This window comes from Festucalex cinctus, chromosome 18 (assembly GCF_051991245.1).
Source record: "Festucalex cinctus isolate MCC-2025b chromosome 18, RoL_Fcin_1.0, whole genome shotgun sequence".
In the NCBI taxonomy this organism is placed as follows: Eukaryota; Metazoa; Chordata; class Actinopteri; order Syngnathiformes; family Syngnathidae; genus Festucalex; species Festucalex cinctus.
The window spans coordinates 4,308,339-4,323,158 of record NC_135428.1 but is presented as its reverse complement, the minus strand read 5'-3'; the positions used below and the strand labels follow the sequence as shown (position 1 = coordinate 4,323,158).

The 14,820-nt window shown below is 39.9% G+C and overlaps 1 protein-coding gene across 2 annotated transcripts in view; it reads right to left on the bottom strand.

The window, feature by feature from the left end:
• Positions 1-2,874: 2,874 nt before the first annotated feature.
• The window catches only part of flrt1a (fibronectin leucine rich transmembrane protein 1a), a 57,359-nt gene continuing 45,413 nt past the window's right edge, over positions 2,875-14,820 (bottom strand). For both annotated transcript variants that reach the window (XM_077505680.1, XM_077505681.1), the window contains one exon: positions 2,875-6,993. In XM_077505680.1, the coding sequence (XP_077361806.1) occupies positions 4,865-6,910 (2,046 nt within the window). In that variant the 5' untranslated portion in view covers positions 6,911-6,993 and the 3' untranslated portion in view covers positions 2,875-4,864. The remainder of the gene's footprint in view (positions 6,994-14,820) is intronic.

Sequence of the window (14,820 nt, the reverse complement as noted above, 5' to 3'; positions counted from 1 at the left end):
TCAACCAGGGCCATGTAGAAAAAAAAAGCTCCATTACTTACAATTTTAAATAGATTTGCGAAAACTGATGAAACTTAGCTGTCTTCTAATGCTAATCGCTGTAAAATGGAAACAGATGGAAACATACTTTGATCTTTGTTTTGATAGGTTCCATGCAATAGAACACAATATTCTGTGGGCCTTGCAAAATCAGTCAAAATCCAGTAAAACAGCTGGGAGCGAACGGGACTGCTTATGTGAAAATGGCTGGGAGTGAACGAGTTAATTGTTCATCCAAAGCTGTTTGATGTCTTATACTTGGGCACAATCACACAAGAAGTGAGCTAAACTCAAGTTTAACTCATTCACTGCCAATGACGACTATAGACGTCAAAAATAAAATTAAATAAAATTAAATTAAAATTTTAATAAAAAAAAAAAAGAAATTTCAATTTAGTTTTAGTTATAGTCTTCTGACTAAATATAATTAAAGCCTTAGTCATAACTTAGTCACCTGATTGTATTTGAGTTTTAATCCAACTTTAGTTGAAAAAAAATAAGGAGCAATTTTAGTCGACTAAATTGACTTCTGGAGGTCGAGACCCAGTTTGTGGTCTCAGTAAGACCAAGACCAATCACTATGCACGATGGTAGCACTTAGCAATGAAATTGTTGTCATTGTTGTTATTAATAACAATTGGGATTAATAACTATGAATGAAAATAATGTATAACTAAAACTAAATTCAAATTTCTTGTCAAAATTTGCACTGGCTGTTTGCTTGGATTTTTTACGTCTATAGTCGTCATTGGCAGTGAATGAGTTAAAAAGGAATATTTGATAGCTCAGCCACCTGATACTTGAACGAGTGTCCGAAGGCTGTTCTCTATGCAGTAATTCCACACAGCAATCGCAAGTGAATTTTGAAGGAAGCTTTCTTAAGCCTACGGATTATTGGTAAACATTCATTTTTCATTGCCCTTTAATTAATTTGTATTTGTTTGGGACGCATACCAGCATCTTGAAGGGCCGCAAATCCAATTAACTTGTGGTACTCTGCCTGGGGAACGTTGCCACCATTACAAAACTGTTTACGATGCTCCGAAGCGGTTGATTCTCGCTCACACCTACAATGTGCCTGTGGGTAGGGAAGAAATGTCGGTGATAGTTACAAGGCAATCTAATTAAATTTACAAAAAGGGGGGGGGGGGGGGGGGAATTACTAAATTGCACAAACTGAAACGGCGGTGGCATTTTATTTTTCCTTAGATTCTCGTGATTTTCTTAAAATGCTTTTAGTGTCATAAAAAGCAGAGATTTGTCTATCCAAGCCAAAGACATCCAAATGAGACACATTTGACACAGGTCGACATGACACGAATGTACTGCAGTCCTCATTACAGCACAGTAATTGCTCAGTGTGTACAAACAGAGAAGAAAATATAACTACTGTCACGTAGATATGTTCATATTCGAATTAAGGAAATGACAACAACCACAAAAATGAAGAAAATGTTGGAGCGCAACTTTCACTATGTATCAGTAATAAAACAGAACATGATTCAATATTTAGCGCTCTTAGCGGATACAGCAGATTCTACATTTTCACTTTACCTTGGTAAACTGTTGCTCAGTTTGCGTGTTTTTCCACCAACAACAATTACCGGGGTAAAAAAAATTGGTGGCGTTGTTTTTACGTCAGCTGGGCTCAATCAAACTCATTTGAATGAATTCCCGAGAACTAGGGATGGGCGAGTACCGATACCAGGCATCGGTATCGGGCCGATACCAGCCTTTTTTCAAGTACTCGAGTACTCGTGACGCAGACGAGTACAGGCGACCGATGGCAGAGCGGGAAGACGTTAAGTGAGTCCTCCTTGCCTGTAAGTGGCGCTAGCTAGCTTGCAGCAGTTTTTCACCAAAACTTCACCGGTTTGGAAATACTTTATAATACTTTATTTTGAGCGTTAAGACTATTGAAGAGTGACTGTGCTGTTTTGTTTTTGTCAAAATTAAAGGAAATATATTTGTTTAAAAATATTTTAGTGATTTTATATTTGTCAAAATGTACGACTGGTATCGGCAGTTGGTGAGTACTGAGGGTCTGACTATCGGTATCGGTCTGAAAAAAAGTGGTATCGAACATCCCTACCGAGAACTCTAAAACGCCGCGGAAACACAATTCTAAATTCGCAGCTGAACTTTTACAACCAAGAACTCCTTTTACCCAGAACTCAACGTTCCTGGGCTTGTTGCTGGTGGAAAAACAGCTCATGTTGCTGGTATAAAATGACAAGAATGTCAAAACTTAATTGGGAATGGGCTCTTTGCACAAATCCACTCCTTCATTTCCTGTCTTTCATGAGTGGACAAGATGATTAATTAATCCAGGTGTGCCTGATCTCCGTAACTACAACGACATTGGCCAGACACACCTGGATTAATCGGTTTGTCCACTCATGGAAGAAGTCAGGAAGTAGTCGAGCTGTGCAAAGAGCCCAATTGGAGCTTGTAATTGAATCAGTTGGATTTTGTCCTTCATAGTGAAACCGAGATTGTTTGTACAAGAGAATAGACTTTATTAAGCACAATTATTTTCCCATCCATCTTCAAATAACCAAATGATGGCAAAAGGTTCAACTGGCCCACCAAATCCCCAGAAATGTAATTTCTCACATTGATTGCAGTATCTCCACACACAGTTGTTTTCAATTTCTGTTTGGTCTGTCGAAATGACAGATTTCACACAAAAAAAAAAAAAAAAAAAAAGATTACAAAACCTTTATTAATTCCATCTGATTTCACACAAATTCATTTGATTTCACATGTACATTTTACGCAAATTGATGGCACCCTTTATCTTCTGCAATTTCAGAGGGGGGGGGGGGGGGGGGGAATGGTGCGGTTGTGGTCCTGATTATATTTATACAAATGATGAGAAGGTACAGGATGTATTAGGGATGGGCATTTCTTTGTTCGTGGGAAATCAATGAATTGTTGTTTTTGCGTTATTTCAATGACATGATTGAATCTCTTCTGAATATTTTGCAACTCTTTTTTTTTTTTCTTTTTTTTTTTCGCAATGCCAGTCTGGCATAAACAAATGCTGCCCAGATGAGTTGCCATAGTGTGGCTGTCGCTTAAATTCCCACAGGTTGGTGTGATGTTTTCCTCTTTACACCAGAAACACTTTTTGAACTGAATCAACAGCAGCTCTGCCAAACAATTACTTGATTAGTATGCACATTTCTAGTTTATTATGACTGCAAAATAGCAATTACAGAATATCCACATTCTCTTAAATAGAATCATCCAGGCCAGTGACTTGCTGCTATTTCTAGCTTTTGGGTGCAAATAGAACTATAAATTGCTCTGACATGTTGTCAGAGACCACTGTAAAGCTGTGGCAGACAAAACAGTCAAGGAAGCACAATTGGTTTCCCCTTTGGAAGTCACATGGTAGTAAACAACATTATGCCCAAGGTCCAATTGACAGCTATTTGTGAATGACAAACATATTGATGCATGGGTGAACTTCATCATGACAACGCTATCAATTCTGTGTCTTTGCCAGTGCCTGGAGAGGTAACTTTACCCGCCACCGTGTCTCTCATTACATTTATTCCTCTTCATTCCTAAGTGCTAATACATTTTCAGTGCCGCTCGGTAATAAAAATGTCAGAATGAGTCTTTTTACCATCCCAAAAAACAAACAGCAATAAACCTTTCTCATCACCCCCATCGTTGAACGACTCCACCAGTCAATCCACTTGCACATTCATGACTTGGATAGTCAAGTCCACTGTGACGCCTCATTCATCATTCTCCCAAACAAATTTTCCAGTTAAATTTCTTACGTTCCGAACATGGATGTCGACCGAGCGATCAGCATAATTCCGCATATGCCAAATTGATGTCGCCGCCGTAAGGTGTAATTTGCGTGGGGTCTTATTTAAAAATCTGACATTTAATATACTGTAAAAACCTGGAGACTCATTTTTTTTCTGTTTTGATATAACAATGCACGGTCTCAAAAGTGTTTTTTCATAAATAGTGACAAATATAAGGGTGAACAAAAACACGACGAAAACATATAAAAGAAAGTCAATTCAAAGCTGTGCAACATGACATGATATCTAAAAAATTGGTCATTTAAAAACAAAGAGCACATAATGCAATCAATACCAAATTTAATTATCTACACACCGACACGTGAATGTGAATGATCTGAGGTTGAACCAAGGTTGACCGGTGATATAAAGATCTCCAACCTGCCCAAAAACTGAAAAAAAGTTCATGACAAGCTTTACTTTAAGACAAGTGGTTATTTCATTTTTGAATTAGAACAGTTCACAGCTTTACAAAGCCCTTTCCCTGGGTAGCCGGTCGGGCACAACAATAAAATTGAGGCGTTTGGAAATAATGATTTGATCAAATTTCATAGTGTGACCGATGAGCAAGAAGGAGACGAGCATCAGAAATGTCTGTTCAAACGCAACTTCCATTTGGATAACGGATCCTGTTGGAGAGCGAACGTCAGTCTCCGCTATCGTCCAATCGTTCCACAGTGTATACATTCTTTGCTTACATGTCACAGAGAGAGAGAGAGAGCATACACGGTAAATCATACACGGGCGCCATTACTATGATGTAAAGAAACGGTCCACTGTGCATTTACACAAAAGATATTTTGTCTGTTCCCACACAGTTTCAGGTCCAGATAATCATATACCGTCTTCTTAGTGCAGAAAACCACAGGTCATATGGAATGGGAGACCAGAAGTCAAAGGCACAGAAGGGTGCTTCTGAAGTGTCCATGTGGAGGAATATTGTGCATCTGATACAGTTTACCAATGATTCTGTGGTCAGGATCCGGTACAGTACATCATGTGTAACAATAGTCTATATCTGGGATTCCTCCTTCTCTATAACCCCTGTTGGTGCTCTGCCTGGCATTAGACATATGATTGGCACCTTTGTACAGGCCGGTGCCATTCGATGGGAATATGGTATGAATGATGTAATCCTCTTGTAAGGGTTTAGGTTGCATTGACTGGCAAGCTGCCATCGGTGTCATCTGTAACCCCGGACCACGGATCTCTAATATGGTATTGTCTTTCTTGGTGCCCGACTCAATGTAGTCATCGTGATTCTTGCTCTTGCGGGAGCTGTTGCGAGTGTAATGGTCTCGGGAACACAAGTGGCCACTCCTGTGTCCGTACCAGCAAAAGATGGCAAAAATAAGTGCCAGGGATACAATTGCAGTAGCTCCGCCAATGATCCCCGTGAGCGGCAGCACCGTCATAGGTTGCAAATTGTTATCTTCGTCTTCCTCCAGTGGACTGGGATCCGAAGTTTCAGCTTTTGCACACACCTGCGCTTCATCGGCATCGGCTTCTCCTGAAATCCCCACTTTGTTCTCGGAGCTGGCAGGCATGGGCACCATGCAGATGATGTAACTTGAGCGCGGTTGCAGGGAGGTAAGCAGATATTCCCGACGATCACCCCGGACCAACGTCTCAGTGATTGAGCCCATGGCGTTACCAATACCTAGTCGGAGCCAACTGAGCCTGAAGGATGAACTTGGCTGCGCGACACTCCAGGTAACACGGACGCTATTATGAGACAGAGGCTTGACGTTGAGAGCCAGACTCTTCCCTACACCGCTGCTGCTGAGAGTGAAGTCCAAGCCGGAGTCAGGAAGTCCTAGACCAGGTCGCTTAGACCGCAGGGTGAAGAGGGACCCTTGGGGTGGTGTGTTGGTGGTGGAACTATCCCCTCCACCAAGACCGGCTCTGTCTTTGGTCCCAGATGTCCTCACCACTTCGCATTCCTCCATCTCTGTAGTCAGGTCTTTCAAGGCCATTTCTCGCACCCTTTCAGGCCCGTGGCAGTTAAGACCTCTCACCGTGATTGAGTTACCACGGGCATGTAACCAGTCATACAGCCAACGCAGGTTACAGCCACAGTGCCAAGGATTGCCTCGCACCAGAAGCTGACCCAAGTTGTCCAGGTCTTTGAACAACCCCCGCGGAAGGGTAGTCAGGTTGTTTCCGGAGAGGTCCAGTCTTTGCAGCCTGTGCATACGATCCAAAGAACCACGGGGCATGTGAATCAGGGCATTCTCCTGTAGCGACAGGCGCTGGAGATGGGCACTGGGAAGGTTGACAGGCGGCGTTTGAAGGGAGTTACGCACTAAGGATAATTCTGTCAAGTTGGAGAGACGTGAGAAGGTGTCATCAGCAATGCGCTGATTGGCCAGAAGATTGCCATCTAAAACAAGACATCTAAGTGAGGTGAGACCCCGAAAGGCATGTGTAGGGATTGTGGAGATTCTGTTGTCATCCAGACGGAGTTCTTCCAGAGATGCTGGCAGACCTGAGGGGATGCTGGATAGGTGATTACGGGAAAGGAAAAGTAGGCGCAGTCGTGGGTTGTCCGCAAAAGCCTGGTCCTCAATGCTGACTGTGGAAATCGAGTTGTCGTCCAAGTGGAGCTTCTCCAGAAGGGGCATCCGAGCCAGAGCGCTACGAGGAATGGTGCGGATGTTATTGTCTTGCAAATGCAGCTCACGGACAGACGGCGGCAAGTGCACGGGGAATTCGTCCAGTTCATTATCATAGAGGTAGACTACACGTACGGTGAGCTGGCGCTCCAAGGAGGTTGGAAGGCCGGGGTTGTTGATCTGGTTGTTTTGAAGGTAAAGCACAGACGCAGAAGCAGGCAGTGAGGGGATGGAGCTCAGGCCACGATCGTTACAGTAGATAAAGTCTTCATCGCATCGACACACAGATGGGCATATAGGGTCTTTTTCTCCGATGTATCCTTGTATTGTGGCGGCGGTGAACTCAAGCACACACACGCACATTGTCAAACTAAGTAAAAGCAATGGCAGTCCAGCCTCCAATTTAGCAATACCGAAAGTTGCCATGATGGTGAGTATGGGGATTGTTTTTGTTCTGGTCTTAAATTGCTCAAATTGCTGTAGTGAGATGGAATCCAGTGACCTCGACCCTGTAAGGCAAAGAGAAATTACGGTTAGTAAAGATGAAAAAAAAACAAAACTAATTTGTTGTCAACAAGTGAGAAACAATTTGTAATAATAATAATAACACCATTTATCATTTTATCAAACATCTGGGGTGTGAAGAAATTGTCTGCTAAGGATTTCCATCATTATGCCAATGATTTATAGCAAAACAAAGAAAGATAACAGCACAATTAATAATCACTTTTTCAGAAATTCCCCTATGAGGTCATAAGATATGTTATTTAGCTGGCAGTCTCTTGTAAATTAGCTGATATACTGATATGAGCAGAGGTTGGCATTCCATCTAGTCACTGACGGATGACCATTTTGTTGACGAATGACGGGAAACTATCTACCTATCACCTATCAGTCGCTTTGTTAACTCATTCAATCCCAAAAACGTGTAAAAACGTTTTTTTTTTTTTAACATTTTGTCCTTCCCTCCCAAAAATGCGTTAGCACGTTTTGTTTTCTTTTTTCTTTTTTTTTATGCAAGAGCATACAGAAGGCTTTGATGCAGCTTCTGACATGAAGAGGTGGCTTAAAGCAATGGTAGTTATTGCGGCCGGCAGGTGGCAGCAGAGTATAAGAGACCAGCCAGGGCTGTGTTGCAGCAAGCTCTTTTTGTCAGTGTTTTTACCAGGAATGTGAAGCTACATTCTAATGCTAATTGCTGAAAACAGATACAAATACACTTTTTTTTTTTCTTGATGAAAACAGCGACTCTAATCTTTCTTTTTGGTGTGTTCCATGTTTTTATAGCAATAGAACAGAATATTCTGTGGGCCTTGCAAAATTCAATAAAAGACACGGAAGCAAATAGTGCAAATAGCTGGGAGTGAATGAGTTAATTGCATGCAGGCATTATAGTTTTGCGCTCAGTTTGTGCGTAATATGTCAGGCATATTGTTGCACAGATAAGGGGTACTTTTTTTGCGCTCATTTACTACATCAGGCATGTAATTGGACGGCTCAGGGGTCCTATGAGAGAATGTGTTGAGTTATTACCTTCAGCTATATTCAACTGGATCAGTTGATTCCCTTTCTTGTCATGTCATTTTTTAATATTCCTTTAGTTTTGGCTTCCTCTATATGCTGCACCATTCCTCATCCACCCCACTTCCACTTCTCCACGCTGTATCAGACTTAATCATTGTCATGTCGGTGTTGTTATTTTTTGCCCATGTAACTTTCCCTGACCAAGGCTCTCTGTGTACACTCAAGGCGAGACCGGTCCCGGAACAAAGCCAGACCATCAAATTAAAACTTACTGCGAATGGCCTTTTTGACTCGAGTGATCTTGACAGAATTGGACTTCCACTTGTATTTTTATATGCAACTGACTGCGCAAAGCACAGTGAACCAAGCGAAGTCTTAAAACTCAAATTGACAAATTCAGCTCCACATTTAGAATTACGCTCACCCCGTTGATAGATATGAAGACTTAAGAATACTCTAAATTATTGAAGAGATCTTGAGAGTCTCCAGGAGTTGCTAGCAGATGGTTCCCTTAGCCAGACAGAGCTCAAGGCACTTTTCATTATCAAGAAGGAAGACAATGCACAAGAGTTTAATTTCGTCATTTAGGTGAGCCGAGGGCTATTTCTGATTGAAAAAAAAAAAAAAAAAAAAAAAAAGTCTACATAATGAAGTGTCACATTTAAAAAGTATGTATAATTAAATATTTTAGCGGTAATGTAATGTGGAAGTGAATGGATATTCTGTGTGAGTGGAACTTAAAATAAATTACATTTTCACAGTAGTAGAAAGTAAAATTATAAGGAAAAAAATCAGTGTAAACACACTTCACTAGGTCGTTGAAGTTTTAAACTGATGAAGAATTGCACTTCCGCATCCTAAGAGGTTTTTTGAATATAATGCTCATGTAAAATATTAAATGTAATGTACCTACAATATAAGTTTATATAATTCATTTTTTGAAGTGTTAAGTACAATGTTGATCTTGGTGCTGGATTTCACTTTGATGGACTGGATGTGCTGGTGTCTGTGGATCCTCTCTTTTGTTTTTCCTCTGGTCTCTTCAGATCTCCTCAATTTGTTGGAATTTTCTGGGTTTGGCGTAAGACTCTTATCTTGTAACCATGTGGATGGCAGGAAGTGTTTAGTTGGTGCTGGATTTTACTTTGATTTATCTTTCTTTTCTTTGACCTTTCCTCTGGTCTCCTGACCTTCTGAACTTCACGACAATGGCCAGACTCTGAAGTATCCGGTTAAGGTGAAGGGTAATGGGATTTTTTATTATGTTTTAGGTGAATTAATGAGTATAAATTTGCACGTATTTACACGCACGCGCATGCAGGCGCTCGCACGCACGTGACGCACGCACGCGCACACACGTACATACGCGCACACACACAAACGCTATTGCTATAAAAACATGGAACACACCAAAAAGAAAGATTAGAGTCTCTGTTTACATCAGGGAAAAAAAAGTGTATTTGTATCTGTTTTCAGCAATTAGCATTAGAATGTAGCTTCACATTCCTGGTAAAAACACTGACAAAAAGAGCTTGCTGCAACACAGCCCTGGCTGGTCTCTTATACTCTGCTGCCACCTGCCGTCCGCAATAACTACCATTGCTTTAAGCCACCTCTTCATGTCAGAAGCTGCATCAAAGCCTTCTATATGCTCTTGCATAAAAAACAAAACAAAAACAAAAACATAAAATGTGTGAACACGTTTTTGGGAAGGAATGACAAAATGTTAAAAAACGTAAACACATAAAAAAATAAATAAAATAAATAAAAACATAAAAAAAAGAGAGAGCAATGATGATAAGATGTTGAATCGGTAAGACTACAGAATGAACAATTCTCTCTCTCTCTCTCTCTCTCTCTCAAAAAAAAAAAGAAAAAAAAAAGTACAATGCTGATCCAGTAATTGCCGAAACAGCTGTTGCTCAGCAGGATTCTGTTCTACAGACCACAGCTCTTTGGCAATTCATATCTTACTTGAGATAATGAGATGGGTTCTCAAAAAGTGGTCACGATTTTACTTTTTTATTCATCTGCCACTTCCCCCAGACTATAAGGTACACTCCAACGCCTGAGCCCTCTTCTCGTGAGCTGGAGTGCTGTTGCCACTACTTGAAACATGCAAAGTAAGAAGCCTGTTGCACAAATCTAATGATGAGAGCAAGCGCAATCACTACTTCCAGTCTACGTGCCTCTCTAGATTCTTTACAATAGTACATGTGAGCGCGATATGTCATAATTCAGAGCTTTGAGAACTGGCGGACTACAACGCTGGGACAACTTGAGCCCTCGAGAGTCATCAATAACCAGGGTCATTAGTCAAACCTTTACGGGCCACACAATATCAGACACACTCGCGTTGTAGTATTGATTCCTTCGCAAACCCGAGTGAGCTGACAGAGACGGTCAGCGCTCATGTAGATTACAGTATTCTCAAGGGTGTAAATAAAACAGTATGGTAATTGACCAGAGGAATATTAGCTCTGCAGGGAATATATATTGTTGTGTATAAGCCAAAATACTCAAGACAAGGAGGGGTACATTGAGATACGGGACCATCCATATATTCGCCATATTCGAGCATTTTTAGTTATTTTTTTCTATGATCCTGGCTGATTACTCTGTGGTATGTATGGTGTATGGCTGTGCAATTAATTCAAAATTCAATTCCAATTTCAATTATTAGACTCCACATTTACACAATCAGCATAATCGTACAAAATAGATTAATGCTCATTTTTTGGTAGTTTAGATTTATACATTTGCACTTTAAAAAAAATAAAATAAAATAACTAATTTAATAAATTTTGTTTCGTCCAAAAGGAACTTGCATAATTCTAGTTTTTCAAATAATTTTATTTGTATTAATATATATATATATATATATATATATATATATATATATATATATATATATATATATATATATATATTATTATTATTATTATTATTATTATTATTATTATTTACATTTAAACATTTTCTTGTTTTATACCAAAAAAAAAGTCCAAAACACATGTGCATAGCAGACATGCTGCAGTCAAACTTTTAAGTTTTTTGCCAACATAAATAAATAAATATATATATTATTATAAATATATATTATTATTAATTGTGTTGGTACAAAAGGAGCTTACATAATTATAGTGTTTCTATTTTTTTAATTGCTCTTAATATTTTTAAATATGTAAACATTTTCTTGTTTTGTACCCAAAAATAAATTTCAATTATTGCCAAAATAATTGTGATGACTATTTTTTTCCACAATCGAGCAGCCCTCGTAATGGGGTAAGATTTTCCCTCCTCGATCTGTTTGAAAAATGAAACCTGCTCAATACTTACAACCGCAATTCCTTCGACTTCAGATGGGCCACAAAAGCAGCAACCGAGAACTGTATGCTTTTTCTGTCAAGATGATTTTATTATATTATGATTACCGAGAATGCGCTTAGCAGCTCTGCCATTGCGTGTTGGCATCATATATGAATGTTTGCAGTTCAAAATGCACTTGAGTGATTGTCTGACCGTGCGTGATGAATTTGTGGACACTGACCCATATGTGGACAATGCGCATATACGGTTTCTGTCTGCGTTTCATCTGCGTGCGCATGGGGAGCACGGCAGCCCGAGATGTGGGCTAATGTGCTTCGCAGACAGACAGTCGCCTCAGGGAGAACACAGGACACACGACGACCCCCAACCTAATACTGGAACCCAAGACTGGATCAATTTACAAATTAGCAAAAAAAAAAAAGGCAAAGATGGAGAGAGTGACAGAAAGAAGCTTTGAGTGAGGACCTTTGAATCCCGTTCCACATTAACCCCCCCCCCCACAGAGAGACGGAACAAGATTTTAGATGACCAGCGGGGGTCGGTGAGATCCACTTTACTGGACGGCAGGGAAAAGATAATAGCAAGCCTGTAGCTTATCTTACATGCAATGTTTATGTATCTTGTTGTTGATGGTGGGATTGGACATGTGGAAAGGAGGACAAGGAAACATGACGGGTAAGGAGATGACAGAAATAAATCGAGGGATCTGAGATGAGAAACATTAAAAAGCCAGGGGAGTGCGGCCTATTTATTTGCTTTTGTGCGCACGTGGGTGTGTTATTTTCTATAATAGTGTAGCTGTTTTGCAATCATGTACTGTACTTGGTGGGTAGAAAATGGCTTTAAATCGCCAGAAAAACAAGGAAGGTACGAATCAGAACCGTCATTTCCCTCCCCATAAACATGATGAAAGTCTGCATTTTCATTCATTACTTTCAAATATTAGGAAATGTGTATTCATGCTGTGCCTGGAAATTGCCATTCTCTACATTAAAGTGGAGCTAAACATCAACATTTTATAATCTAATCCAGGGGTGTCAAACAGAAGGCCCGCAGGGTTTAATCCAGCCCACGAGATGATTTTGTAAAGTTAAAAAAAAAAAAAAAATTGTAATGTTGCACTAATTAATCAGCCGGCCACAATCAAAATATATAACATTTGGAATTTCACAAGCAGTCCTCAGATGAGCAATGCAACGTACGGGAGAATCGTCATTATTTTACACACAACTTAAAGTTATAGTTTGTTTAATTGTTATTCTTATTTTTTTAAATCATAGACCGACATAAATGTGTTAAATACGACACAAATTCAATTACTGTTAACACAAATAGATATGACAAGGATTAGCGTCCTTATAACGTCATTAACTGCGCCACGCAATGCATTCTGGGAACAATATATATGCAAAACAGGTGGATTTAACACGTCTGGAACGTATACAGGCAAAGTGTTTCCGCGTCCCATTTGCATTTGTGTTATTTTTCGGAACAACATGATTACAGTTGAGCTCTGTAATTTAGGTCCACAAAAATATGTGTATAAATGACAGTAATCGTTTTTAAGTTATATACCGTAATTTTACCGATGCTCCATGGGGCCCCTGAGCAAATATGAGTTTGACACCCCTGATCTAATCCATATTAACTCATTTGCTCCCAATAACGTATAAATACGTTTTTCTTTTTAATGTTCTAAGTGTCCCAAAGACATATTTATACGTTTTTGTTTTGTTTTGTTTTTTTATGCTTGAGCATACAGAAGCCTTTGATGCAGCCTCTCAACTGCAAATAATGGTTGCAGAAATGGTAGTTATTACACAAACGGCCAGCAGGTGGCAGCAGAGCAACAGAACAGAACAGATAGAAACATACTTTTTTTCCCTGATGAAAGATGATACTTTAATCTTTCTTTTGATGGGTGCTTTTGACGATGCAATAGAACACAATATTCTGTGGGCCTTGCAAAATCAGTCAAAATCCAGTAAAACAGGCCGGGAGCGAACGGGATTGCTTCTGTGAAAACGGCTGGGAGTGAATGAGTTAAAGATTCTATTTAGCTGATTTAAATTCCAATCCATATTAAATAAAATGGTGTTGACTTAACAGAACAATATATCAATGTAGCACATATATTGCTTTCAAGATGGTGGCAAAGGTCAAGAGATAGAAGCAAATACAGAGTGCTCCACATGAGAGTAGCTTGATGTTTTTTGGGGGCGGGTGGATGGGTGAATGGACAACTCCGAGAGCCCTTAAGTGACTTGATATTTAGCTCAAGAGCACTGTGACACGTTGTGCCGCATATCCCCGTGCGACCCGCGCTGTCAATAGCGCCACCGGTCGACTTCAACGTTCTCCCCCTGCTGCTTCTGCTGCTGCCCCTAAATTCTCTCGACGGGCAGATTACAGGTAAATCCCTCGCAAAAAGGTTCGGCTGCTCTGCAGAAAGATGCGTACAAAGAAGAGAATTAATCTGACATTGACTGGGCGTGGGAGAGGATTTTACTCAAACTGTACCACATGTGAAGTCAATACAAAAGGCTAGGATGATTCTCCATATAGTTGCAGCATGCTAATCACGTTTGTTTGTTAGCTTGTTAGCTAGCGGGATTACGGGTGAAGAGTTTGCGCGGGCACAATTGAGAACAATTTCAGGACTAAGGCAGCAGAAGCATCTTGACTGGTCCACTAAAGTCAGTGATCTGGGTTTTCTGGCATTTTCAAGTAAAATAACAACATACGGGTGCTTTAAATATTAATCGGGTATTAGTGCACCTACAGAATATGCCTTTATTCACCAGTTTTGAGATTACAGAATGGAGGATCTTCCTGCTCAGCCCCATTGGTGTCTAATGCTGCAAGCTTGGCAGACAAGCCTGCAAATAAAACTTTAGATGTGTCACTCCTGCCAGTGATCATATTTCACTCTTTGATCACCCCCCTTCCTGTCGACATCCGGAGCTCATTTGGCTCCGATTTAATGCTGCTGTTTGTGCTAACATAAATTAGAGGAAATTGTTTACTCTCAGACAGTAAAACCTCTTTATTTTTGAGAACATGTTCTTGTAAAGGTATCTTCTTCCTACAAGCCAAGGGCTGTGATTGTCAAGCTTCAAGATGCGATTTTGATGGAATTTATATATATATATTTTTTCCTTCTAATTTTCAGCAAAAGGAAGTCAAGGAGCATGACTTCAATAGACAACTCATGATTAATCACAAATTTTATCAGTTCTAAATGTGCAATTTAAATGTTCAATAAAATATTATCTTCTAAGTTTTCATATTCTTGTTAACATAAAAGTGGGGAAAATGTTAAACTAATGGAAATATGGCTGCACCTTTTAGTCATTGACAGCCATTTCATAATAATTCGGAAAATTGACTTAAAATCAAAAAGATGTACAGTACTGTAAACAACGAGCGTGATATTGATTTGTGTTGACGTCATATTTCGAGCCACTAGATGGCATAAGCGC